The sequence below is a fragment of the Apteryx mantelli genome, chromosome 7 (assembly GCF_036417845.1).
Source record: "Apteryx mantelli isolate bAptMan1 chromosome 7, bAptMan1.hap1, whole genome shotgun sequence".
Classification (NCBI taxonomy): domain Eukaryota; kingdom Metazoa; phylum Chordata; class Aves; order Apterygiformes; family Apterygidae; genus Apteryx; species Apteryx mantelli.
The window spans coordinates 42,519,759-42,546,133 of record NC_089984.1 but is presented as its reverse complement, the minus strand read 5'-3'; the positions used below and the strand labels follow the sequence as shown (position 1 = coordinate 42,546,133).

The 26,375-nt window shown below is 40.1% G+C and overlaps 1 protein-coding gene across 1 annotated transcript in view; it reads right to left on the bottom strand.

Moving 5' to 3' along the window:
• DOCK1 (dedicator of cytokinesis 1) overlaps positions 1-26,375 on the bottom strand; it is a 310,679-nt gene that overhangs the window by 16,131 nt on the left and 268,173 nt on the right. The window contains exons 41-49 of the mRNA XM_067300378.1: positions 23,884-24,025; positions 23,601-23,679; positions 22,807-22,891; positions 21,093-21,179; positions 17,325-17,501; positions 16,279-16,362; positions 11,530-11,667; positions 7,956-8,101; positions 3,477-3,675 (exon numbers count right to left, since the gene is read on the bottom strand). Of these exons, the coding sequence (XP_067156479.1) occupies positions 3,477-3,675; positions 7,956-8,101; positions 11,530-11,667; positions 16,279-16,362; positions 17,325-17,501; positions 21,093-21,179; positions 22,807-22,891; positions 23,601-23,679; positions 23,884-24,025 (1,137 nt within the window). The remainder of the gene's footprint in view (positions 1-3,476; positions 3,676-7,955; positions 8,102-11,529; positions 11,668-16,278; positions 16,363-17,324; positions 17,502-21,092; positions 21,180-22,806; positions 22,892-23,600; positions 23,680-23,883; positions 24,026-26,375) is intronic.

The following is a 26,375-nucleotide window of genomic DNA, read 5'->3' as shown; positions in this document are numbered from 1 at the left end:
AGACTGCCAATGTTGAGAGGCACCGGGGAACTGTGGTGCGTACGTGCGCACGGGGGGGCTTCTCAACTTTGCAGCTCCTGCCTGATGCTTGCCAGCTGCAACTGGTGTGGGCAGGGTGTAAATGGTGGCGATGCCCGGGTGAAACAGGACTGACACGTACTGAATCCTCCAACAGAGGGACATGGGACAGAGCCACCGATTAGGAGGCTGGTCACGCGCTGTGCCTCCGCACGTAGGCTATTTAGATGGAGCAAACTGGCCTGCAAGGAGAAGATCCTGGAAAAGGGGATCTCCAGAGGTCCCTTCCAACCTCAGCCATCCTGTGATTCTGTGAAATGGAGGAGATCCATCAAGACAAATGCTCGGGGATGCCAAGAGATGTGGGCACCACTGGGAGCCCAAGAGCGGTAATGGCAAGCAAGCGCAGAGCACAAAGCGGTTGCAACTGCCCCGGAGCAGCAGTGTCCCCGGGGAAGGGACTTCAGGGGAGCAAGCAAGCGACCATGTGAAATCTGAAAGATCTGTTACAAATTTCACCAATCAACTGAAATATTGTAATTGAGTTAGCAATGCTACAATGAGTTCTAAAATTCTCAATGGAAGGAATCCAGTAACTACTAGTACATTATTACTGCAATCTCATTTTAAAAGCTCTCTATATGTTTATTTTAATCTCCATTTCTAGTCAAATCTTGACTCCAACTTTTCTGGAAAAAAGAAATCCTTAATATTTTTATTCCTTTTCATCATTGTCTTTTTTTGGGCTGGCAAACATTCTGCTTCCAAATTCCTAAGACAAGAGAAACCCAAGTGCCTTAAATTTTTGTTCATAAAACACAGCAGTAATACTGCTTTGGGTAATAGTGCTTTTGGGTAGTTTAAACTTAAAAAGGAAACTTGGACACAATGCAGCCCACAAAAATAGAATGATGGAAAAATTGAATTTTTACCCACGGAAGATGATAGGGGACATAACTCTCCAGAACACAACAATTTTAAGACAAGTCAAATTTTATCTTTACACTACCTGTCATTGTATTTCTAAAATTCCTGAAAACATTAGAGGGAATTACACAATGACTCTCAAACTAATCTTTATTGCGAGTTTTCTTCATTTCACACATTAATCAACCACATTAACATCAAGCATGAAAAATTGACTTGTCGTTTTGGAGCTCGCCAAGTACTTTGCAAATACTGAAAAGAGAGAGTTTTTCTTTACCAGTAAACTCCTTTTTATATTAGTGCTCTGCGGATCTCAAGAAGCTCTCCCATCGGCTCAAAGTAACCATGAGGATCGAAGGTTGCATTTAATTTTTCCCCTCTCTGTCTAACCAGGGGACAATTAGCCACACCAGTCATGCACTGAAAGCTCTTGAGCGGGGAAAGAGAAGAAAACTCAAGTCAAAACATGCTGGAGCTTAGCCCACTTCTGTTCCTCAAAATACTAATGTGAATGCGCCTTGAAGGGAAGACAGCACTCTCTGCCTTCCATCATCCAGGAGGGGACACAACTGGAATAGCTAACCCGGTGGGTATCACGTCCTCCTTTTAAGCATGTAAGATCTCCACTGCCTCCAGCGGACACTGGCCCAGGAACTGCTGTATTGCTTTTCCTGTTGAAGTAAGTGAGATGCACCTCCGCTACGATTGCTTCTGGATTAAGACATTATGTTTCCAGAACAGTCAAATGGGCATCAGTCAAGGCTGTAACTCCATGGGCTATACTGTGTGCAAGCACATTTTTCTGATTATATTGTTTTTACAATCCTTGCTGCATGGCCAAGGAAGCGTTAAAATTAATAAGAATAAATACAGGAATTCTGCTCCTAAGAGGTAACAGGGATAACTCTCATTCACAGAAATTGGTAGTGAATGCTGCGAGTTTAAAGATCGGAGAGGGCAAGTGTCCAGAAGTAAATGAATCTGCCCTTGGTAAATTGATGCTGGCTGTTTCCAATCACCTTCTTGTCCTTCATGTGCTCGGAAATGGCTTTGAGGAGTGTTTGCTCCACAATCATCCCAGGGACTGAGGTGAGGCTGGCTGAACCGCAGTTCCCCAGATAATCCTTCTTGAATGTGGGTGTAAGCAACGTCAGCATTTTCCCCAGTTGCAAATCTTCCCCGATCTCCAAGACCTTTTGAAGACGATAGCGACCTTGCAATGACATCAGCCAGCTCCCCCAGCATCCTCGGATGCATCCCGTCTAGTCCCATGGACTCCTGCAAGCCCAACTGACTTAACTGCTCCAAAAATCAAATTTCTTCTGCTTCTCTCCTACAGACTCTGCTAGTATGTTTGGGGATCCAGGAGGTGTGAGGGCAAATCTTAGCATTTTCATGTTTAGGTTCAGTCAAAATATGACTGCTGCAATGTGCCTAATACCTCCAGAGCTCAATGCGCTGTGCCAAAAAAGATGAGACGTACAGAAATTTATGCAAAATGTATTTTCTCTCTGAAAACGTTCTCACAATGCTCATCTGACTTGGTTTGGCAGGAGGAATCTCCATTTTAGCAAACCAGGACTGATCCCAAATTTACTGACGTCAATGGAAAAACTGTCGCTGGCTTCAAAAGAGTTTGGGTGAATCTCCCGGAACGCACACAGAATTTTATACGAGCTTTTGCTGAGCTAATACCAAGAACTGGGGCTATGATCATGAGCGATTGCTCAGAGAGGAGCAGTTTCAGAAGTCCGACGTAAATGTTACAGCCACCAATGAAAGACTCTGCTGAATTAAAAGTTCGCTGTGCGAGTATGTGTGCAAGTCTTTAAGAGACCATTACCATTAATTCTTGAGGGCAAGTTTTAAACTATTGCCATCAAAACAGGAGTCCACTCCGGGGCTCCACAGTTACAATTAGAAGTTCATACACTTGCTGCTCTAGCTTAAAACAGACTTGCTTTCAATTTAAGAAATAAAACTTCTAAAGTTACGTAAGCCTTTAGGACAGCTTCAGAGAATTAGACATATGCCAGGAAGAGAGGGCTTAAAAGAGATCTGCTCTATAGTTAATATCCTTGCACACAGCCACCAGTGGAACTGCTCACAATTTTCTGCTCAAAATAGCCTTTCAAGAACACATAATTTCCATGCATGAAATGACCTTGTAACATTTCCACCAAAAAGTGTCTTGCAGTAGTCAGCTGAAATATGAGAAAACCCATCACAATGTACTGCAAACCATAACTTGAAGAGACTGTTAAAATGGCAGCATTTATTTTACTTCAGCTATATCATTTTTTCCTTCTACTGAACAGGCATATATAGATTTTGGTAGATTTTCATATAATATACCTTGTTTTTTTTACATTGTAACTATTGATTATCAAATATATTAACATTATAATGTATTCAGGCAGCGTTATTTTTACTTTGAAAATAAACTTAAGTGTAAAATTCAACATTTTTATTTAAAGATAGAATGAACATTGCTCTTAATTAAATACAGCATGACTTGCTATCAAAGTTACCGTTTCTGAAAGGATCACTGCTTCAGACTGCTGCAGAGAAATATCCGTAGATTTAAATTCTTTATCAAATATTTCTTGATGCTTGCTGTTCCTTTTCTCCTTCTTCTTTTCTTTCTTATCTTTATCTAGGTCATCCTTGTCCAATTTATCTTGAGACCTAGAATGCATCTTTTTTGGCAGGAGGGGCTCGAGCACAAACCTAAAAACAAATATTGTGGCTTAGATCAATAAAATATTATTTTCAAAACACTTAATTTTCACAGTCCTAACAAGGCTCATTTTAGTTCAGAGATGCTTTGTTAACCCAGTAAAACTTATGAGAAAGCAAAGCGGGGGCAGAAGTTCATAAAAACCGTAATTGTCATGATAAAATTTACTGCAGAACTGCTAAAGGCTCGGTGCTGCCTATTTCCCTGCCCTGCAGTAAACCCCCTGTTTTACAGCTGTACAAACTCTTGAGTTTCACTGTATGTGTTTATATAAAAATGAATTTATAACTCAACGCTCCCGCTACGCACACCGTGGCGGAGGTGGCGGGCGACCAGCGCTGCACAAGGGAGGGCAGCTGAACGCACAAGACCTTCAAGAAAAGTCTCCCCCCCTCGCCATGCACCTCGGAGGCAGTCCATCTAACAGCAGCTTTCAGTATTTCTTAAAAACGGCCTCAAATTCCTCCCGGACAGCTTTTTTTTTGGTGGAGAAAGAGGATATATGTATTCCTCAGAGAAGGAAGAACAGCTGCTTTGCAGCAGTGTAGAAGGTTCCTGTTGGACACGTGCAACGTGAAAGGCTTTCTGATGCTTGCAACTCGGCCAAATTACAGGACATTTGCATGGAAGGAACTCAAGAATGAAAGATCGGACGGGTTTTCAGTTTAAGTGTTTTATGGGCAATAACTGAGGGTTAACTTCCAAAGAGTGGATGAGTTTTCACATCTGGAATGCTTCCGTACCTGAAGCAATTGCAAAACAGGCACCTGCTTCAAGTGTGCAAATATAGGCAACGCTGATGGAGCCCTACCATAACCTGGAAGTTTTATGCTCCATCACTACTTTTTTATTCTGGCTATGAAGGAAAACAATCCTTAGGGGTGCAATGAACTTCTAAAAGAAAGCATTTTTGTTTTAAGAGTTTTTATTTCATTTTTTAAGGGAAAGCACTATTCTAAATAATATAGGAACTTTTTAACTAATATTTTACTCCGTAATTTAAACAAACCTCTCCTCTGTCCCACCTTTTTTAATGACTAGCTTAAATAGAAGGTAAAGAGACATTTTGCTTTTAGCTAGCTAAAAATATTCTTAGCTGGGCCTAAAACACTTTAAAAACTGACTTTGCATTATAAACTACTAAAAAACATAACTTAGCTAAAATTACGCTAACAGATTTTAAGAGGATGTCACAAATTATCACATTACAAACCAAATCAAAACAAAAAACCTCACACAAAGAGGAACAAGCTTATTTTATAACACTGGGAAAATATTTAGTATGCCATGATGATGCACGCCTGCATAGGCGACAGTCCTGTACTGCAGTGTATCGGGGGGTTCGTTTTTTGGACAATTTCCAATTAAGTTATCCTAATCACTGTCTTTAGCATCAACATCCAGCGAAAAAAATTCTAATTTATGTTGTCTAATATCTGCACTATTTTTTTTTTAATTTTCATTTGAAACACTAAAAATCCCTTTAGTTCTCAGCACAAGTTAGCTCATTTGATGGAAAGATATTCCAAACAGTACCCGCAGCAATGGGCCCTCAGTCATTACCTTCATAACCGAAAGCCAAAAATCATACAAGTTGGGAAACAAAATCGTAACGCTTTGCTGTTATAGGGATTTCTTATCTCTCAGTATCAAAGTGAGAGTACAGAAGACCTTTCGTCCTGTTTTGCAGATAGGGAAAAGGGGAGGAAGACTTGCCCGCGGTCACCAAGCGCGTCGGTGGCAAAGGCTGCAGCAGTACGGGGTCTCCTGGCTTCTTCCGTTTTAGCCACCTGAAGGCTGCCTGGCTACGTGCCGAAGCACAGGAAAAGTCACCCGTACGTGCTACCGCCTCGCACGCAGACTACAGGTTTACAGGAGGAATTGCCACCTTTTAGACAATGATTAATTGCTTCCCTTCTAGGCATTACCGTTAGTAATACTATTAATTATTTGTATGCAACACATCAGTGATAAAAATGGGCTAGTACCTGTCAGCATGCCATGCTCGTACTTAAAGTACGCTCGGGCTTTCAAGAGGTGGCAAAAGGGACGTCGCAGGGACTTACTGAGACTTCCCTTCTCCCAACTCAGACTTAAGGGTTCCCGTGGATACTTCTGAGGCCCCGTTTTAAGCAGGGAATAAACCAAAGGTCCTTTTTTAAGGTCAGAGTTTTACTGATAAGTAGAGTTGGGAGTTGTAAAGTGCGCCCTATGTCAGTGTCTGCTTTGAGTTTTTACTGTTTAAAACATATAAAGCTGGGAGACAGCATAAAACCTAAGTAGGGTGGTCTGGGCAAAATGTTCCATCAGATCCATTTTTAATTGTTTTTCTTAGCTCCATCTCTAATCTCAGAAGTAACATAAGAAGAGTGGGGAACTAGAAGGAGCGGATGGACAACTGACCATAAAACCAATGAACTACGAGTACATGGGTTAACTTCCTCCAGTTTAATAGTTACAGACCACCCATATAATTCTTACTGTCTTTTGCCAGCTTTTAGAGGTCTTCCACTAGGTTATTTAATCTGATGATTTTCCTGCTCCTGCTCCACTGATCAAGCAAATGAGCATATTCTCAGGTTCTCTTGGTAATGAAATTTGTTCATTATGATGTCCTCATATTTATTATAACTATATTGCCCCAGGCTCCGAGTGGGAGCTGAGCTGCAAAGTGATCTCTGGGAGTTTCATTTTTGTATTCATATTGAGCTGACTCATGAGATCCTCCTAAGGTGCTAAGCGACACAGACTATAACACAGCTGGGATGGAGATGCAAAAATTAGCAAAATAACTTTCAGCAAAGAAAGAAAAATACATACAACGATTTTGAAGGGAAAAGAGAAAGAGGTAGAGGCAGCAAGAGAATGAATAAAAGATGAGACATGGAAGAGGAACACAAATCACTGTCTTCAGAGATACAATAAAGTTGCCCACTGACCTAGGATGGTAGATATCCCCAACTTCCAGCAAGACAACTGTAGGGACGAACTAGTCAAAACACATTATCATACAACTGTTGCTGTCCTGTGTTTTTACAAAGATGATTTACTGTGTGTACACTGCGGAGGGTAATGTAATGAGATCTGAATAGCTCTCTGTTTGCACTTCATTCCCAATGGGCATATAAATTGTTTGTAATCAAGGTAAGTATCATGTTGGTCCTTAGGTGCTGTATTTAATTCTACTCAATGCTTTTGCTCTCTAGTCAGGTAATAACTCCCTCCGAAGGTGCACAAGGGACACGAACATTTCCAGCCCTTCTCTGTAAGTTAGCAGTCCTTCGGGAGACTTTTAAAAAACTGCCATTTGGATGAATATTGAGTTTCTGGATTACGGGAACGTTGGGGTGGCGGGAAGAGAGAGAAGGAAGTTCTGAGGCTGAGTGGACACCCCAAGACGGAAAACAGCTTCTTTCTTTCTTTCTTTCGAGGGATGTGACTGTGAGACAGGGCTTAGCAACAGAATTCCCAGGTCTCATGTGAAATATCTTGGTAAGCCTTGAAGTACAATCTTGCCATAAGCAGCTTTGCTTCTGGCAGCAAAAGTGAGAAGAAATGATTGAACAGTTAGCTAATCCCTTCCCGCTCCCAAGCTACACCTGTTTACCCCTACAAGAGCGGCTGAACACGCGTTTCATCCAACGCTTAGCGAAAGATCAGTTCTGAACCATACCATCTGCAACGCTTTAAAAGGTGGTAATTTAGCTCCTGTTTGGTTGGGGATTTTTCTTCGAATGCCGGGAGTTTTTTGTTTTGTTTTAAACCGGACTGAGAACAGCATTATGTTTACCTTGGTAAAAAAAATTATATATACACATATATGCACACATATATAATATACATATATACACACATATACATACATATATACATATATACACACACATATATATAAAATCTAGCAGTATATCCTGAGATAAAAGTTTATATGAGAAATAAATATTTTCTTTTTAAGTAGTCAGTGTTAGGCTGTCATTTAACAACGGCATCCCCACTCCACATCAGTTAGTCTGGGCCACAGAAGTGTCGGTGGGGTTGTGCGATGAAACGCATCTGGGATAAAACACACTGGGCAAGGACCCAACCGGAAAAACCTCATGGTTCGTTATGAGACAAAACAAATGCTTATGCTGCTACAGAGGAGAAGCTGGTAAAGGCTAAGATGATTAATACCGCGATATGTGCTCACAGTCCTAGAAAGGCATAGATTTGCACGCTAAATCCTGCTTTGCAAAGACAAGCTCTTAACTTAAGATTATTTCTGGCTTACCCGTCCGAGCCGGGTCTCGAAGGCGTGCTGTCCGAAGAGATGGAAGACACCGAGGCGACGGAGAGGGGTCGGGAAGACGAGGGCATGGTGAACGACCGCACCATCGACCGGGGCCGACTGCCTCGCCTGTCGTCCAGGCTCGCGGGCTGCGGCAGAGAAACGCACCGCTTACTCCCCGCAGCACGCAACGCAGCCGGCAGACACCTGCCTACCGAAAGCAACGCCGAGAGCCTCAGCGGGTTCTTTCTTAATATAATTAAATTATAAATCGTGTGTAATGACAGCGATACCAACTCTAAAGAAGATTTAAAGGACAAAAAGGATCTATTTAGGTCCCGATTTATAAGTACACGCGCAATTTTAAACATTTTCTCATACTTCATTTGCTTCAGTGGAATTTACATGCTTTTTTTTACATCTGGACTTTAAAAAGCAACCGTTTACAAAGAACTTCTTACCCAGCTCTGCAACGGAAATGACGTTCAGTATAGTTAAAATAAGCCATTTGAAATGATTTTTTTAAAGGAAAAAAATGCACTAACAGGATCTTTATGTCAAGAAAGCCAATTTACAGAGCAACATCTTGGTTAAGAAGAAAATATTCGAAAGAGTTTTTCTTTTAAGAGCCGACAATTTTAGAGTCCTGAATGTTTATACAAGCTTTGTTAGTCATTAATAACTGATATATGCACGAAATAATTGAGCTCCTTCAGACAACAAACAAGAACCTCATGCTGCTTAATTACAGGTAGATTTTCCACCCTGTCAACTACTGGTAAATTGGCACTGTACAAGGAAGACAGGAGCGATAAAACTCCATCAATCCTGACAACTGCTAGTAGCAGGCAGAGTGAAAGTAGAGAGATAACAGCACCTGCGCCCGGCTTTCCAGGCGCCTGCCTTACGGTGCCAATGGATATTACTGAAGTAAGCGATGGGCAAGTGCCGTTAACGTCAATATCCCTCTTCTCCTTGGGAATAAATTACTATTTGATATACTGTCTTCCTAAATACACCGGCAGGATGGCATTTAAAGGACCGCAGATGGAATGATGCTTGCAAGGACGCTATAAAGATGGGCAAGTCCCGTGTGCGAGGCTGAGCGCAAAGCCAAAGCTCGCTCTCTCCCCGCATCCCTATCTATCCATTCTTTAGCTGAAACACCTGTGGGATTTTCTGGGGAGAACTTTGGAACCGAATTCAGACCCCCTTTATACTGGCGTGCCCCTGGCATAGCATCCGCACCCGTAGAAATAGAGTGCCGTAGTCAGAGCTGGATGAAGAGAGCCTTGGTTTAAGGCTGTGCTTAGGCTGCCTCTCTTAGGGGCTTCATTCCTTCACGAAATGCACATTTTTGTGATTGCTGCTCATCGAGGGACAGAAACAAAATTGGAGAACTTGCAATTGTTTTCATTTTTTTCCTATTTTGTTCATTTTCTCAATCTTATTTTTTATTTATTAAGGACTAGATTGCAGAATAAAGAGTAGACTGCTGTGGGGGGGAAGCAATAATGTGGGGAGTAAGGAATACGTCATATTACTCCAGTTTTCCGCTGTCCTGGGACCAGTCACTTGAATCTCAGCCTAGCTGGGAGCTCCCATCTGATAATCTTGCCTTGGAAGACTGAAGGATGGGAAAGCAGGAGAGGCATGAAGAGGGGCCAGTTCTGCCTGTGATTCCCCCTCTATGCAATTGTGCTTCAGATGCCAAGTTTTCAGGCACAAGACAAAAACACAACTGCAAATGTTTTTAGTCTCACGGGTGAAGAGGTAGCCGTCAAAATCTGAGCTACGTGTAAAACGGTGAAGTAACATCTGCCTAAACACATACATTAATGGACAGAGCACCTCCAAAAGCCACAACCCAACCCCAGCTCAACAGCCATGAAATTTGGTGTTTTCCTAAGGCGCTACAGAATTCAACCTTCTTTTCCAATAGAATTCACCGTTTCCTTGCAGCTAAGCCTCTGCTATTTGATAGCACGTCCTCCCCCTGATGGGACCCGTCTGCCGTGACCTGCTCACCGGCTTTCTTTTTACAAGGGCGTTAATGGGATTACAGTGCAAGCGCCGTCCCTCCTTCCAGGGGGCCAGAGGAAAGGCAGGGCTGCAGAGGAGACGGCAATCACAAGTGCAGATGAGCGCTGGCAAGCTGGCTCTCCCGTGCAACGGTGCACCAGTTCACGGTCTGCTGGTGACTTCCTTCATTTCTAAATGCTTTTGCTGTCAGGAAGTGGATCTGTGCAGTCTTAAAAGAAAATTGTTGCTTTTTCTAGATGATTTGGTTTTATCCGTTTTTTTGGTGGGAAATGTTTTCTGCTATAGGATATTCTTCAGTCCAATTTGGGGACAAGTCAGAAGACGCGTGTTGCATGTGCAAGCTTCTCATCCTACCTTCCCTTTCACAACAAAACCTACAAATTGCAGCATGCAACATTACTGTCAGTGCTACCAGTATACAGAGAGTAAAACTAGCCCCAGCAATCATCAGTGAGGACATCAGCTCAGCATACTCGGCCTTAAAACACCAATTGCTTCTCTACTCCTGGCTTTTTTAAAACTGATTCATAAAATAGCATCTGATCCATGTGGCTTTTTATAGAATTACCAGTTATATTGTCAATTAAGAAGGTGTCTGATGGCTTTTGGCTTTCCTCCCCTATGTGCAACACAGACATTTAAAGCAGAACAAAACACCACCAAACTCTTGTTTGTGCCTTAAAGATGAAGCAGAGGTAGAGACTGAAAATAGCTTGGTTGAATGACAGAAGCGTGAACTCCAGCGCTACTAAATCTCATCAAGTAGCAGCTATCTATTGCCTCCCTAAACGTAGGGTGGTGGCACAATATGGGAAAATCAGAGATGCAAGGGGAATCAGAGACGTCAACTACACTTAAGAGCAGCCCACTGCTGAAGAGCAGTACAGTCCTGACATCTAAAAAAGGAATTAAAACAACGCAAAGGTGACATTCAGCTCTGGAACCACCATGCTATGATCCCTTGATAGCAATTTTTTTAAAACAATTCCTTAAAAATGGAACATCGAAGAATTGCCCTGACTTTCAAGGAACAGATTGAGGCACCTCCGAAATCGCTCCCACTCCAAGAAATGAAGTAGCAAAGCTTTCTGGGCAGGTCTTACAGAATCTGTTCACTATTTAATGATTTGATGGTGTCAAGTGAAGACCACTGAGTGCAACCGCATCTGCCCCAGGTACGACACAGCACAGATCCCAGCATTCATAACCAGAGACACCAGTGGTACAACCCTACATGACACCCAGTCTGAGATGCAACACACACCCAACCGCAACACCTTCTGGAAGCCTACTTCTGGAAATTTTTGAGGTTGTTAAGAGAAGTATGTCCATGTCCAAAAATGAACTTAATTCCATCACCGCTATAACCCCTAAACTAGAAGAAAATCGCTATGCTCTGTAGGATACTTAATCAATCCTGCATTAATACTGCTTCTTTTAATCAGGGAGAATTACAATAGAGAAATACAAAGTTGCCTGCAATGTACAGTAATTCCAAGTATCTTTTGAAGCATAAAGTTTGCAGATAACTTACAACAGTTCTGACGCCATACTGTTTTTCTACTTTTTCCTTAAGCTGCTTAAAGCAGGCTTCCATCCGCTCGTGGAATGGCCTCAGCGCTTCAGTCACCTTCTCCCCATGAATTCGGATGCCTTCAGCCAGGAAGGGAATCTGGGAATCAGAACGGGATTACAGTTAGTTTGCTAGTCTTGGGCAAGTGAAGGATTAGTGCAAGTTTTCTGCATATATTGCAGGAGGAATGAAAGATCTTACGGAATAAAAATAAAAGAAAAGACATACGAAGCACAACATAGTGAAAAAGGTCCTTGAGCAATGTCACTCATAATTTCCTTTCCCTCTGCTACCCACAGTCCTTTAAAATCGACACCTGCATCGTTCTGCCCAGTGATCACGCACGAGGGGCACAGCCGGATTTGCCTGGGAGCACAACTAGTCCTACGGCGTTACGTTCACAAGCCCCCCCACGCGCTGTACTTTAAAGTGGCACGCTGACGAATGACGACTCGCAAACTGGGTTATGAACGCTAGTCTTTTCCAGGCTTCCTGAGGACAAAAACTCGAAGAAGAAAATATTTATATGTTTGCTTTAACGAATGCTATTTCTAAAACTGCAAAGGAGCTACATCCTTGGACACTCACATATACATTACACAGCAATATTTATTAATAAAATTTATAGCTCGCTATATAAAAAGCTGCATTTCTCCTCAGTAAAATTATTTTATTTTCCCTGAGAACAAAACAGGAGAGAAAGAATTAAATTAATTCTCTTTGGTAACTGAAAGCAATCATTTATCTGCAAAGGCTTCTGTCACAAAATATCCATGCCAACACAGGATTATATAATTAGCTCATAGCGTGGAGGTGTAGCTGACCTTTTAAAATGTTTTGAGAGAGACATTTTCATTCCCACAGCTATCCAGACACACCATTAGAGTTTTCTATCTATCTCGAGCTTAGGAAAAACATTTCCTCTTCCAGGTCCGTTTCAGCCCACACAGTGCTCTGATTCCGACTTAGATATTCTCCACAGCAATCAAGCTAAGCAGCTTCTTCTTAATAATTTATAATTAAATCATAATACTGATTAAAAACAGATTTTTCTAATAAGACTGAGCGGCAATCAGAATGAGTAGCTTTATTAGTAAGGAGGATAATAAATACACAGATGAATTACAGATGAACAGGCTCAAGAAATCTTATCAAGATGATTCCATGTGTTTTGCTCCTATTTAACAGGGCGCAGCTGTTACTTCCTTTGGTAGCTTTTTAAGGAGAAAAAAGGAATGACAATATTTTTCACTGTAGCCACTTTTATTTATAGCCATATGGATTTGTACTCCACAAAGATTAAACATTAAAACCAGCTAATTTCTCTGCTCTAGGTAAGTAAATGAGCTTGAAAATTTTCATAAGTATCAGGCCAGATTCTGACCCTCCTGTTTTGAAGGGGTAAGTGGTCAAATGGCTCATTTATTTAGAAGGACTCGCTGATGGAGCGGACAGCTCTGAGATCATTTTCATAAGGAGAAATGCACTAATGAGTCTTTCCTATGGAGCCGACATCTCCAAATTAGAAAAATCAGGCCGTATGAAGCAAAATCTAATTTTTTTTTTTCCAGGTAAATGGTGCAGTCAGAAAAAAATGTAAGTGCTTCCTTTTTGAAAGAAAGGTGTTTGTCCAGCCTAAGAGAAGGCACCAACCGTACGTGAAGGAAAGGAGAGAAGACCTACCAGGAGAGGAGGAGGAAGCGGCTTGCTATTCCCTAGGGGAATTCCTTAAGCTTAGCAGGAGCTGAATTTCCTAAACCTCCTACTCCTTTGCTACAGAATTCCTGCCAGGTTTCCTGGTCCGAATATTTGACCCTCTCTGCCCAAGACTAATATTTTAAACATTTATCAGCTATATGAGAAAGTACTTTCAGACTGTTTTATCATTTCTGCTTCAACTTCTTCCACTAACTTCAAAATTCTTCCTGCTGCTCCTTTTCGGACATGGACACAGGGAAATCTGCTTACGAGTGATGCCGAATTTTCCACCTGAACGAATCCTTGTAGCACAAGGAGACAGAGGCAGAATTCTGCCACAGTCACTCTGTCATCAGCTCATTTGACTTTGGAGCAAGGGATGGGTTTGCTTATGGGTTTACTTTAAAATACCCTAAACAGGGTGCCCTCAGCTTTGGACAGGTGAATGAAAAAGCAAATGTAACAGTAAGTATCTCAATGAGAAAGGAAAGCAGTTCCAGATAGTATTTATTCCATAATTCTTTGCTGATTTTAAAATTTCGTAAAGTTTCATTGCAACTTAATATTATTCCTTGATTTTTCTAAAAAGATCTTGATTTTCTGCTTGTCTGAACAGTATAAAAGAGGCACCTAAACATTAATTATTAAACAGCTTAAAATAAAATCTTTTGACAAAATATGCTTTTAAAACTGTTAACTTCTGTATGCTACAATCTTTTAGTGATGTAGAAGTAGCACAAGATTATTAGTGTGATGTACGAGGTTTTGTATGCTGCAAACACATTGGCCAAACGTGGACTGACTAACAGCATCAGTGTGGATTTCATTACCATCACGTTAGAATAAAAAATCAGCTTGAAATGATGTAGCTGCATGGAGACAATTTTCTCTAAGTGAAAAAGCGCTAACTTGGGCAAAAATGGACATTACTTTACTAATGATATTTAGCTGAAAAAATCACAGGCAGAAAGAAATGTACAATTAAAATTCACAGGAATTATAAAAGGACCATGTCTTGCAAGGCAGGAATTCCAAAGGACAACTGAGACAAAGGCAAGGGAAAGGGGTAGAAAACAATAAATAGTCAGCTGATAATATGATTTTCAGACTACTATTTCGTATGTCCAGATTGATTTATACTGCATAAAGAAAATCTCTATGCGATTACAAAACCCCAAGAACCACATTACATGCTATTGAAAAATGAAAACTCATTTTTACTTTCAATCACTGTCAAGTCATTGATGCATTCAAACCTGACTTTGTTTGGAAAGTTTCCATAACAACTCTCTCTCATTATACGATCCCATATTTAGAAGCAAGCTTCCCTCCCTCCTATAAAGTTATGCTATATGTATTCGGAAAACTGTGAAATATTTTTCGAAGAGGTTTAAGTCTTAGGTTACACAGCATGTACACCAAAAGCCTAAGCTAATTCAAAAAGCTCTGATTTCCACCGTGAAATGGCTAGACCTTCCAGTGGAAAGCATTCCAGATCGTAAATAGTTTCTCTCGAACCCTTTTCTCCCTCCTTCTCGGTTCCTATAGTTTGGAACTAAAACACTGATGGGAAATTATGTATTTTAAACCACTGACTAATTAAAACAAAATGTGGTCAGCCTGCATACATACTTTCAAATAGTAGTCTTATTTTAATACACAAATGTCAGCAAAGTGAATCTTTGCTGAGGAAAAATGTGTCTGTAATTTGTTTAAAATATAGCTTTTAGAGGCAAAGACAGAGAGCTGACATGAAGTTAGTCTTCTGGGATCAAATTATTTTCCTTTATAGAACTTAAAAGCTCCTAAAATCCCATCTTCTGTAAAAGCTCGCAGGAAAAAAAAAAAATAAATAGAATTTTGGCAGACCAAGAGAGTTTTTATTCAGTGGCTGTTTTATGGCCTTCAGAGGAATTTTTTGTTTTTTGTTTTTAGTATTGTATCTTTGGTTTTACTACCTCTAAAATTGAATCCTCTAGAAATGTAAATTATTGCCTTTATTATAAAGGCAGAACTGAATATAAAAAGACAATGATGTACCTTCTTCTGCTGGAGGAAAAACATTCCTAGTCACATTGGTATTTTTCAGTTACCACAAAATTATCTTGAGACCACTGAAAAAGGTCAGCACAGAGCTACGGGACAAAACTGGAGTTGTTTCCTGTCTGTCCTGCTAAATATTCTTTGGTACATGGAAATCCAGTCCCTGATACAAGAAGGATCCTGCTTTGTTTCAGGCATTGGACTGGAAATCTGGGTTCCATTCCTCATTCAGAAAATATTACCTGTGTGAACTTATATTTAAACGATTTCTGCTCTGGCCAATGATCAGAAAAACACCAGGTGATTTCATCACACCTTATGGCATTTATGGATCACTAGTATTTTTATACCATATTAAGTTGTATAGAGAACATATCAAACATTTCACAGAATGTCCAGAGGAATTTACTATCTATTTCCACACGTAGGTTGATTTTAGCAACTCCCACATTTAAGATTCTGTGCTAAAAGGTACTATAAGTGTACATATACAACGTAACACAAGGAAAATATGCTGTTTGAAGAAAGAAGACAACATGTGAAGAAATTCTGTGTGTGTGTGGGGGAGGAGAAAGTGAGGTTCAGGGTTAAGCATTTCAACCCTTAAGTTTTAGAAGTATTTATGGAATCAACCTTAGGAAACTGAAATGCAAAATTGAATTGCCAGTAATGCTAACCAACATTAATACAGGATCTTTTCTCATTTCAGGGACGTGCGATATTTTTTCACTATATGTGGTTAAAAAAAAAAAGAAAAGGTTAATCATGTTTGTTACTTGTGGGTTTATCAAATGACAAATTATGTCATATTTGAAAAGATGAACTTTAGCTCATGTTCCAAGACAGTTTTAAATGTCAAGGAAGTGTATACAGGGTGAACAGTTTGATGTCTGAATTTTCTCAAAAGTGACACCAAGCTGCCTTTGCAGGGCAGCTGGCCCTTGACCAACCTGACTTAAAAATTTTTACCTGCCAAGCTATCAGATCCTTCAGTTTTTCAATCTTGTCATGGTCTTCCGGATGCTCGTGCATATATTTTTCAGTAAAAAAAGCCTACACAAGAGAGAAAAATGAGCAGTTATTTCAGAAAATGAATTGACACCTACTACCGCAGAATAACTACCTGAAGCAAAGATAAATGAATCAAACCGAGAGCGTTACAAAACAGCAGCAACGGCTATGAATACAAGTTGAAAATCAAGGAAAGAGAGATATAATTTAACCATATCTTAAGATTAAGACATCCATCTTTTGCGATTGGTAAAGTGGGCAGATGATTGCATGGTGAAGAAGACCGAATCTGCAGCACCGCTGAGCAATTCGGCTTGTGCATTACTCTTGCACAGGAGCTCTTGGTAGATGAGGTGGGCCAGAGTTACCGAAGGACAGAAACGATCCGATGGCAGCTTAAATCAGCATATACTTACTTCATGTACGTTATTAAGACAAGTTGCCTGTGTATGCCCGCTTAATATGATCAATTTTCACAATATGAATAATTAATACAGTGCTTATAGTTTCCCGATGTTAATATCTTGTCCCATATAATTTTTAACAGTTTACTTGTAACAAGCCATTAAGATTATTTAGAGAGATTTGCAATTGGTTGGTATCTCAGAAGTCATCTCTATTACTTGATTAATCTTTATAAACTCATGTATTTGAAAGCAAATGAGAAAACTGCAATCAGCTACTTTGGTCACTGAAGTTCACCCAGAAATTCCTGCTTTGGCTCCGATGTCCAATTGCATTAGCGCGCGATTTAAGATGTCATCAATCTCAGTTTGTAACTCCAGTGAGCAATCATCTACCACATGCCTGCGTGAATTTTCTGGCAGCTAAAATACGCTTGCTGCTAAGCATCTTCTACTTCAAATTTAGAAAGGCAAAAATGTATCCAGAAATATCAGAAACACACAGAAGACGTTGAAGAATGCACACGCTTTCTACAGCATCACAGGAGAGCGCAGGTCCAAGGAGGTGATGTAGGACAGGACAGTTGATTTTGACATTACCTTTTCGTAGTTTGTGAACCCTCCCATGACCGCAGGATCCACAATGCCATTAAGTAGCATAGAGAGAGGGTTAATAGGTAGATTTGGATCATTTAGATGTTGTTGAATCATGTTATTGATCTTATCGTTTGTTAACTGCATAGTTTCTATTGCATTTTCCAGTGGACTGATTTCAACCTAAAACAACAACAAGAGGAGGTTTTAATTAAGGAATCGAGTTTTTACCGGCCAGGCGACTTCAACAGAACTGGCTGTCCACCCAACCACCATGGTTCAAAACACTTCAGAAATTTCACAACAAAAGATATTTTAACCAGTAATTAGTAGAAAGGGTTGTTTTGGACAGTTAAATGTTTGGTGTGTGTATCTATATATCATGATAACTGGTATGATTATCAATATCAATGGAGAAAGTTAAATGAATTTCACTGCTATAGCAGAGAACAGATCTTGGAAGCGTAACAGAGCAAAAAATTTAGAACAGCTCTGACAGGACTCATGACTTTTTTTTGAAAGACTATGGAGAACGTCACGGATTAAGAACTGATAAGTTTTAGAAGTACAAAGAAAAATCCAGCTTAATGCAACAGTAAGAAAGAAATAATAACTTAATGTGGATTTTCTGATGGAAAATGTAATGTTAAGAAGCTCAGAAATCAGGAAGGTATTTTTGCAGTGATTATTTTGGTGTACTTCCAGGGAAATAGAGTTTCATATCTTGAAGAGATGGCTTCTACACTATCCACCACGCTTTCTTCCGCAAGGTCACGTTTTCTTCTCCCTAACTTAGATAACTGAAGCATGAAATTTCTTTCTCAGATAGTCTTGCCTTCAATGAAGAGAGACCCTCAGATGCCTTAACGGGGTGAGGTAGCTCTCATACTGTGTAAAACTTGGTTTATTTTAATTGACTGATCTCCGGCTATTATTTATGACCAGATACTGTGTCTTTGGGAATGGCGGTTGTTCATATCGAAAAACAGGTTAAAATATGTAAAACGTACCTAAAATATGCCTATTTAGGGAGCAGGCTAAACAAAACTCCACTAACCAGCAACCTATGACACAGAAAGTCCTCCTTGGAAGGCTGCAGCCATAGCCTACTTGCATTTAAAAAATGATGTGGTAGGAATAGAAAAGAAAGGTTAATTGGGGCCTGTGAGGCAAATGCAAGCGTATATTTGATTACACCCTCATTTACATAAATGCTACATAAACAAAGCAGCACTTCTACCTAGCTATCAGTTGCTTAACATGTTGCTGAGAACCACTTATAATCAAACCTCTTTGGCTGTTACTCGTACACCTGCCACCTGATTACATCAAGGATGTTTTAATTAGCATTTTTAAAAGTATGCCGGGTGAATTATTTCAAGGAGGGAAGGCAACAGGCCGAACGGTGCCGTTCGGTCCGCTCCCCAGCCCAGGCTCGAACGCCGGCGAGGCGACTGCCTCTGACAGCTAGAGCCGGACGGAATAAGCAAGACCCTGGTCGGCATTTCATCCGTCAAGAACCGTTCGAGCTGTGTTGTGAACATCACATGCTAAATTTAGGACTCTTGTCATTTTTATTAACGGGTTTATAGCTATCCAGTAATTTGTTGATGAACCATTGCTTTTAAAGCTCTTGAATATCTATAGAAATTAGCACTCATTGAGCTGACAGACATCTTTTTAACTTTTCTGTGTCAGCAATCACGGCTTTCTTTCTCGCTCTCCTTTCTTCTACCATTCAGCCAATTCTCTCTCCCAGTTTTCTAAAAGCAGATGGAGGGTTGTAGTTTCCAGCCTACTATAAACTGTGCCTTGGACCTTGTTGAAAGCTATTTATTACAAATTTCTATACTTGTAATTATGAACTTTATTCCAAGCAGCTTGCTAACTCCAGGCACTAAACAATCTATTTATGGCAAAGAAAAAATTATATACTCCTGATACATATTTGCAACACTTCAAAGATTAAACATCAAAACAAAGTATAGATTAGTAATTGTGCTTTTTTAAACTCACTAACTATAATTCAAAATCCAGTTTCAGCAAATTTTTCCTCTAAAATTGTTTGGGTCCAACTAAAGCAAATTAGATTCAGAATAAAGAATGTACACAACAAATTCCTTGTAGATAATGAACCAACTGAAAAAGTTTAGCTAAAACTGCTCAGAAATAATTAAAATAATTAAAAAAATACATTTGAGAAAATGATGCACATTTCTATTGCTTGTGTAACATAATACATTGCATTTACTAAATTACTCGGGCCTCTCTTATCACTGATGTGCTACAATCTCACCTTTTCATTTAAAGGTGTTCTAGCTGCATCAGTAAAATATAAAATGGTCACAGGCATTTTAATTCACTGTGCGCAGTAAAATAGCAATAATATTTGTATCCATAATCAAAATTTAGCATTAGAGAGATGCAGGCTCGGTGATCGTGCTTCTAGCATTGTAGCTGACAGCAGTCCTGAAGAAAGTCAATACCAATTTTGGAGTAACTACGCCAGAGCTGGGTCAAAAGTTATCCTTTGCTGTCTTCGCACGTATTATTAAGTCCCCTCCTGGTGTCATTTTTCAACTGTGTGACTAATATAATCCTTACTTACAAAAAGCTTATAGAAAGCACTCTCCCAGGATTTATGCACATTTCTGTGACAAGCATAGCGTTAAAGGTGCATGTATACAAATTGCTTGCATAAAGCAGCCTGTCAGGCTCTATTCTTAACTCGTAAGGAAAACAGACTTTCATCAGATTTGCCAGCCCTTATAAACAACACTTTTGGCAATCAGGAAGATAAATACAATCTTCTCTATCAGGATTATATTGAAAACGCAAAATTCATTAAAAATTCACTGTGTTTTATACAGTTGTCTATTACTGTCAAATATCACATTCATATTCTGTTACTATAGATACCATAGTAATTTTCTGCATTACTTCTGTTCATCTAAATACAACTGTCCAACATAACCTCAATGGAGCAGTGAAAAAGGTTTTAATTAATCATATGCAAATTGTTCTTTCCCTTTAAAAATAAGCCTCACAAGGGAGATTTAAAGACTGCAGTAACAATGTTTTTATTGCTACTTAAAAATTATAGCTGCATAAGAATAATTTAATCTTTAAGACATTTAATGGACATGTCTTATCTAAACAGTGTAAGTGGTACAACCAGAGAAATGCATATTTTTGAGTTAGTGAGGTTGCTAGGGTACATTTTAGCTAACTATGGAAAAAAAGCAACATAAAAAGAATCTTTAATCAGAAATGGTAAGTAGAGAAGAAATTCAGACACGTACGATGCAGCTGGTTTATGGTATATTTTGCATAAATTGCAATCAAAATACCTAAATTCTCTTCTCCAGGATGCAGATTGGTTTTTATATAATAGGGTTCTCCTACTGTATCTCAGGTCCTCCTTCATCTCAGGGACATGGCTAGCACCACCGGCTTTCGTGGCTCACCTGCTGAAAGCTGGAAGTACTTTATAGAAGTATTTCAAGGCCTTTATCGGACCTTGCCCTAAAGCTCTGAAGACTCAGGCCCGCTCACTTCTCAGTACCAGGAGTGGAAGAGCATTACTTTAGCCCCCCGAGGTCAATAATCCGCGTCCGCAGCAGACCAGCAAGTTTCCTTTGTGTTCGGATGTCAAACGTAGCCGCATTGATTGGTTGTTCACTCAAGCGCAGTTGTGCAGAAATATAAATGTTCGCTAACTGTATAAAAACCACGTTCTTTTATGCAATTTCAATAAAGCAAAATTGATCTTACCATGAAAACCGATTTGACTTCAAACCACCTCAGAATCCCGGGCAGTTTATAGGCTGTCACGTAGATGGTTCTCTCAATCCACATATTCTGCAGATGGGACACAAACCTCACGTTATCAGACGGACAGCTTTTACCTTAAACCCAGACTTAAACCATTACCATCAGAAGAAGGAACTGCAGCATAACAGGCATTAAAGAGGAAGGTTCACGCAGAATCTCGGTTTGGAGAGACGACTGAATAGCGCTGATTTAAATCTGAGCGTGGTGTGGCACGCTGACACCTATACGTTATTTAGCAGAGAAACGTTGCTCTCTTAACAAGAGCAGAACATTATGTAAAAGATCCACCTGTTTCTACTGGACGGGCATTTTTTTTAGTTTAACTTCCAGAGCTTTAAAGGACTATCTTCCATAAAACCACAACATCTTGACATAAGGAAAAGCTTTATTCCCATGAAGGCAGACGAACACTGGGACAGGATCCCTGGAGAGGCCGCACCATCTCCATCCATGGAGGTTTCAAGACCCAACTGGATAAAAGCCCTGAGCAGCCGGTTGCACCGGACCCTCCTGAGGTCCCCTGCTGACCTTGAGGCCCCAACCTGAATTATTCGGTGCTTCTGCGATGTAAACTGCTGTGAAATGCAATGGCTTTATTTTCACATCTTTTTGCTGTTTTGAATTTAAGGATTGATGATTTAACATCATTTAACACGATTTAACTTTTCTTCATGTCTGCATACTTGGTTCCTAACAGATGTTGAAAATGTGAACCTGATTTTGTTAGGACTGGCATATGTTAATAGTTCATCTTATTTATAGGAGGCTTTTTAAAACCAGAATTGTTCATTCCATCTCCCAGTAACAGAAGATGAGTTTTCAAAATGATTTAAATATGCCTAAATATTTCACCTGTACTCAGAATATATGATGAACTATAGCACTCCGGTTTAGCGTTATGGCTTCCGAAAAAGGGCATTTCCCACCTTCTCAGCTAAACCCCTCCAGATTAGCAAATGAGCCGCTTTGATGGAACAGCCACCAAAAGAGGCCGGAGGAACGAAAGGACTCTCCGAAAGAATACCCAGTCTTTGCTGTAGTAAATCAAATCCTCAGCATTCATTAGGACACGGATTCGATTAGGCCCCACTCCTACACAGAAAACTAAGTTCTTTGCTTAAGAAATGATGAATGAATTTAACATTTTAATTACTACTACATTACTACTAACTGCTCCTCCTAGAACCACTGTGAATAAAACGATGTCTATAAAAAAAAGGTAATCAATTTTATGCCTCCTGCTGTAAACATTTTGAGGAATACAACCGCAAATGAGTTTTATTGACCATTAGATGAAACATATGGGGGAAAAAAAAAAAGATTGCTGCAAAAAGATTGGTTTTAGAAGATGCCTGACTAGAATCCTCAGGGCAAGAGAGGTTTCAGCAGGAGATATCTATATTTTAAAGCCTAACAGTTTTGAACTTCTTTCTCAAAACAGTTTTTAACAAACTAAATATAGCTTTGTGCATTTTTTTTCCACTGGCATAAAACAGAACATGATAAATTGTTTTTTTATTGAGCTTGTAGCAAACACAATCACATTTAAACCTAGAATCTATTTTTAAATAACCAAAACAAAGAATGGTTCAGATTCTCAGAATGGAGGGGAATAAACAAAACCCCAAAATATGCTTTTTTTTTTTTTTTTTACCGCAAATTCATTATCTGGATTTTTCTCTCCTTTTCGAACAGGGCGTGAATACTCAAACCGCTGGACTTCATTGACCCTATAGAAACTGGAAGAAAAAAAAAACAGGAAAAGCATAATCAGCATCAAATATTTTCAGTTTAGGAATTGTTGCTAAAGTCTATTTCTAGCAAAAAAGTTTATGTGTGAGTATAAAATGTCTGTGGGACGAGGGTTTTCCAGTGGGTTACACAGGACCTCTCCTAATAGGAAAAATAGCTCTGAAACATCAGTGCAGTCCCTGCGTTCCTTGGCTGCATACTTACAGAGGAACACGCAAAACACACTTCCCCAAAACATTACCCAAACAAACAAGAGAACACCCAACTATCCGTAACAACACAACCTTTTCTAAATTATTTAAAAATAGAGTTGATCGTGCTAATCTCATTGACTAAGCAGCCCCGAAGCAGTTGCACAAGTCAGCTGAGGGCAGTGTTCAAGGTACCGTCTGCAGAGGGGCTGCAAACTCATCCCGCCCCTGATCAAAATGTCCATATAACCATGCTCTGCCTTCCCTCAGTTTTTATTACTTATTAACCGGTGGCGACTACTAAACGGGGGCGTCACGTTAAGGAATCGAGACCCAGCGCACTCCTCCTCACTAAGTTTGCCTTTCACATGTACAAAATATTTTCGTTTATTGCTTATGGACAGACTGGAAGACCTAGTCACTATATCTAACATTTGTTATACAAAGAACTAATTTAAGTGTTAGAAGGGAGAGTGATAAAATCGCGAAAGCCACCAAAACTCACCTCACGATTTGTTCCGACACTGGCTTGTGAAACTTAGGCGGTAAATCAAGTTTTGGCTTTACAGTAAAGCACTGAATATCTGCGTTCAAGGGTTAAGAACTGGAAAAAGACAATTTCATGCAAAACAGACGGCTCAACGGGACAGCGGATAAGAGTCCTACAACAACCAGGTTAACGTGTGGCACTGGCGAAGGCAGAAGGGCAGCAGCCCCCTGCTCCCGCGGCCACGAACACCCAGCCCGGGCGCTAACAGGGGCTTCGGCGCGCAGAAATACAAGGATACACTGGCCGGAGGAGTTTTTAATGTCATCGCCTGGTGGAGAGGTTGTTTTCATTTTTTCCGCGTTTGGAAACTGCGTTAACAACCTCGCTTCAAAGTCTTCGCGGCGCTCGTACTCCTTGCCCCGGTAGATGAACACTTTGTTCTGCAAACAGATTGAGAGGCAAAATCCTTTTAGCAGCATTCACAGGAGCGAACCAGGACCGCTGAAACGTTGGTCCAGTGAGGAGATATTTCACATTCCTAACACTACGATATAATCGTTTACAAATATTTGGCCCCAATTCGATGAAGCAGGGATGCATTTCCGTAACTCCCGTTCAGTATTAAGACCACGGAGCACGTGCTTACCTTTAAGCGCGTGTGTAAGCCCCACTGAATTCACCGGGATCTAAACACATGATTCAAAGGATCTATGGCATAGCAGCCCATGGAAAAAGTATTAAGAAAAATTATAATGTCCATGAAATCCAAGATCTCCCTAAAGTCCTCTTATCCATCTTCCAAAGCAAGAATGGAAGTAAATAAACAGAAGTAGGCGCTCCCTCTCCACGTATTAAAAGGGCAGTGACAGGAGCAAGCAAGAGTAGCAGAGATAATTATAGACGAGAAATGAGGTCAACTTCAGTATGTAGGTCCAAAGACACCAGCTTTTTTTGGAAAGACTTGTACACTGTAGACTTCATATTAGTCTATTAGAGTTTTGCCAGAGTGCAGTTGTCTGAACACAGCATCACCTTCAGATTATCATATATTGCATTTCTATGTATTGATTTCTTCTGCTAACAATAAAGAAAATCAAGATATATTTTATACAGTCCACATATGTACTGAAGACATTAAATTCTAAAGAAAATATGCATATTTGTAAACTGATCAAACATATTAAAGTAAGTTTTGACATGAATGCAACACCTGAGTCTGAATATGCTTAAGCTTAAGTTTATTATTCATCTCAGAATTAACACCTGGTGAGAAAATTATATAGCATTTATTATAAAAAAGTGTTATGAATTCAGCTGAAAAAAGATGAATTAATTTACCTTTACCCTATCAGGTTTAGTTCTGCAACGCTGTCTGTTGAAACTCAAAATAGATGAAAACAATACTCTCTATTTGAAAAAACATGAAGGGCAAATGTCCAGGAAGTGTATTATAATTCACGGGGAGAATTACAATAGGAGAAAAAACTTGTATTGAGAATTTTCTCATTCAGCAAGGCACTTAATAGCCAAACAGCGAGTTTTTCTCGCTCATTTATTACAAACTGACCAATCCTCAAGCCTTTGCTACAACATAAGTTTTCCTGCACTTACAAAGAAATTATTCAGTTGTGACGAGAAAAAGCAGTTCAATATCAATAAAGCAGATTAACGCTATTCTGCGCTGTATCCCTTGGACTATACAACTTAACACAGAGCTCCAGCTGGAAAATCGCGCGCTGTACTCTGCACGTTTTCCGCATGGAAATACACGGCTGGGGCAGGAGCTGCAGCCAGCTACCCCCCAGCCCCCTCACTCAAACGCTCGCGGCAGCCCGCTGCCTCTCCTGCCGTCCCGGGACGATCACGCTCTCGGTAGCAGCTCTAACCCACTGGACGCCTACCATGGCTGCAGAGGGTAATATGCCCTCTGCCGCGAGCGACCGGACGTGGGTCAAATTTCACAATGAATCACAGCCACGATACTCTCCGTAAAGTTATCCGTGATTTTATCACGCATTCTGTTACGTAGTCTTGAAGATTACTTTTTAACGCGAGCCTTCTCTATAGGAGCAGCATAAAATATTAATTCAATTATTTTCCAGAGAATCAGGCTGCTTGCTCTCAGCAATGACTCCTTCCTACCTGATAACAAATATTTTTTTGCCTGGTAAAACCTAAGAGAAAATTAAGATTTTAAAGACTTCTGAATAAACTTTTCTTATTTAATGTACCATAAACAAACATCTTTGCTGTTTGACGCTTGATAAAAGAATGTTTCATGTACAATGCTTGACGTGTACTTCAAACGTGACAGTAATTCTTGGTTTTTCGCATCATCATCTCTTTAGCATCAGTCTTTTGATTCAAAAACCACAGTAGCTTTCACACCATCATGGATTTGTGTCTGTTACTAACATATGGCTCTGACAAAATGCAGAATTGCATTTCATAAGCTTTAGGGCAGATCTGGGTGCTGATGATCCTGCCACTTCACTCAATAGTCACAGCCTCTTTGGCAAGAGTTGCCTGGCCATAATTTGGAGACCAAACAGAGTGGGCTAACGAATCAGAGCTTGTCTTCCAATTTGCGTTTAATAGTTTGCACACAACGCATGCTCCAAAATACAGACTTAGCCTGGCAGAAACTGCCCAGGGTCAGTTTTATTCCTTTCAGCTCAGAAGAACTGAGAATTAGCTGCGCTTATCAGGATGTATAAATGGCATAAGTATATCTGTAATGCAGCACCCCAGAACGTATGAAAAGCCACATGCATCTGCTTCTTCATGGGA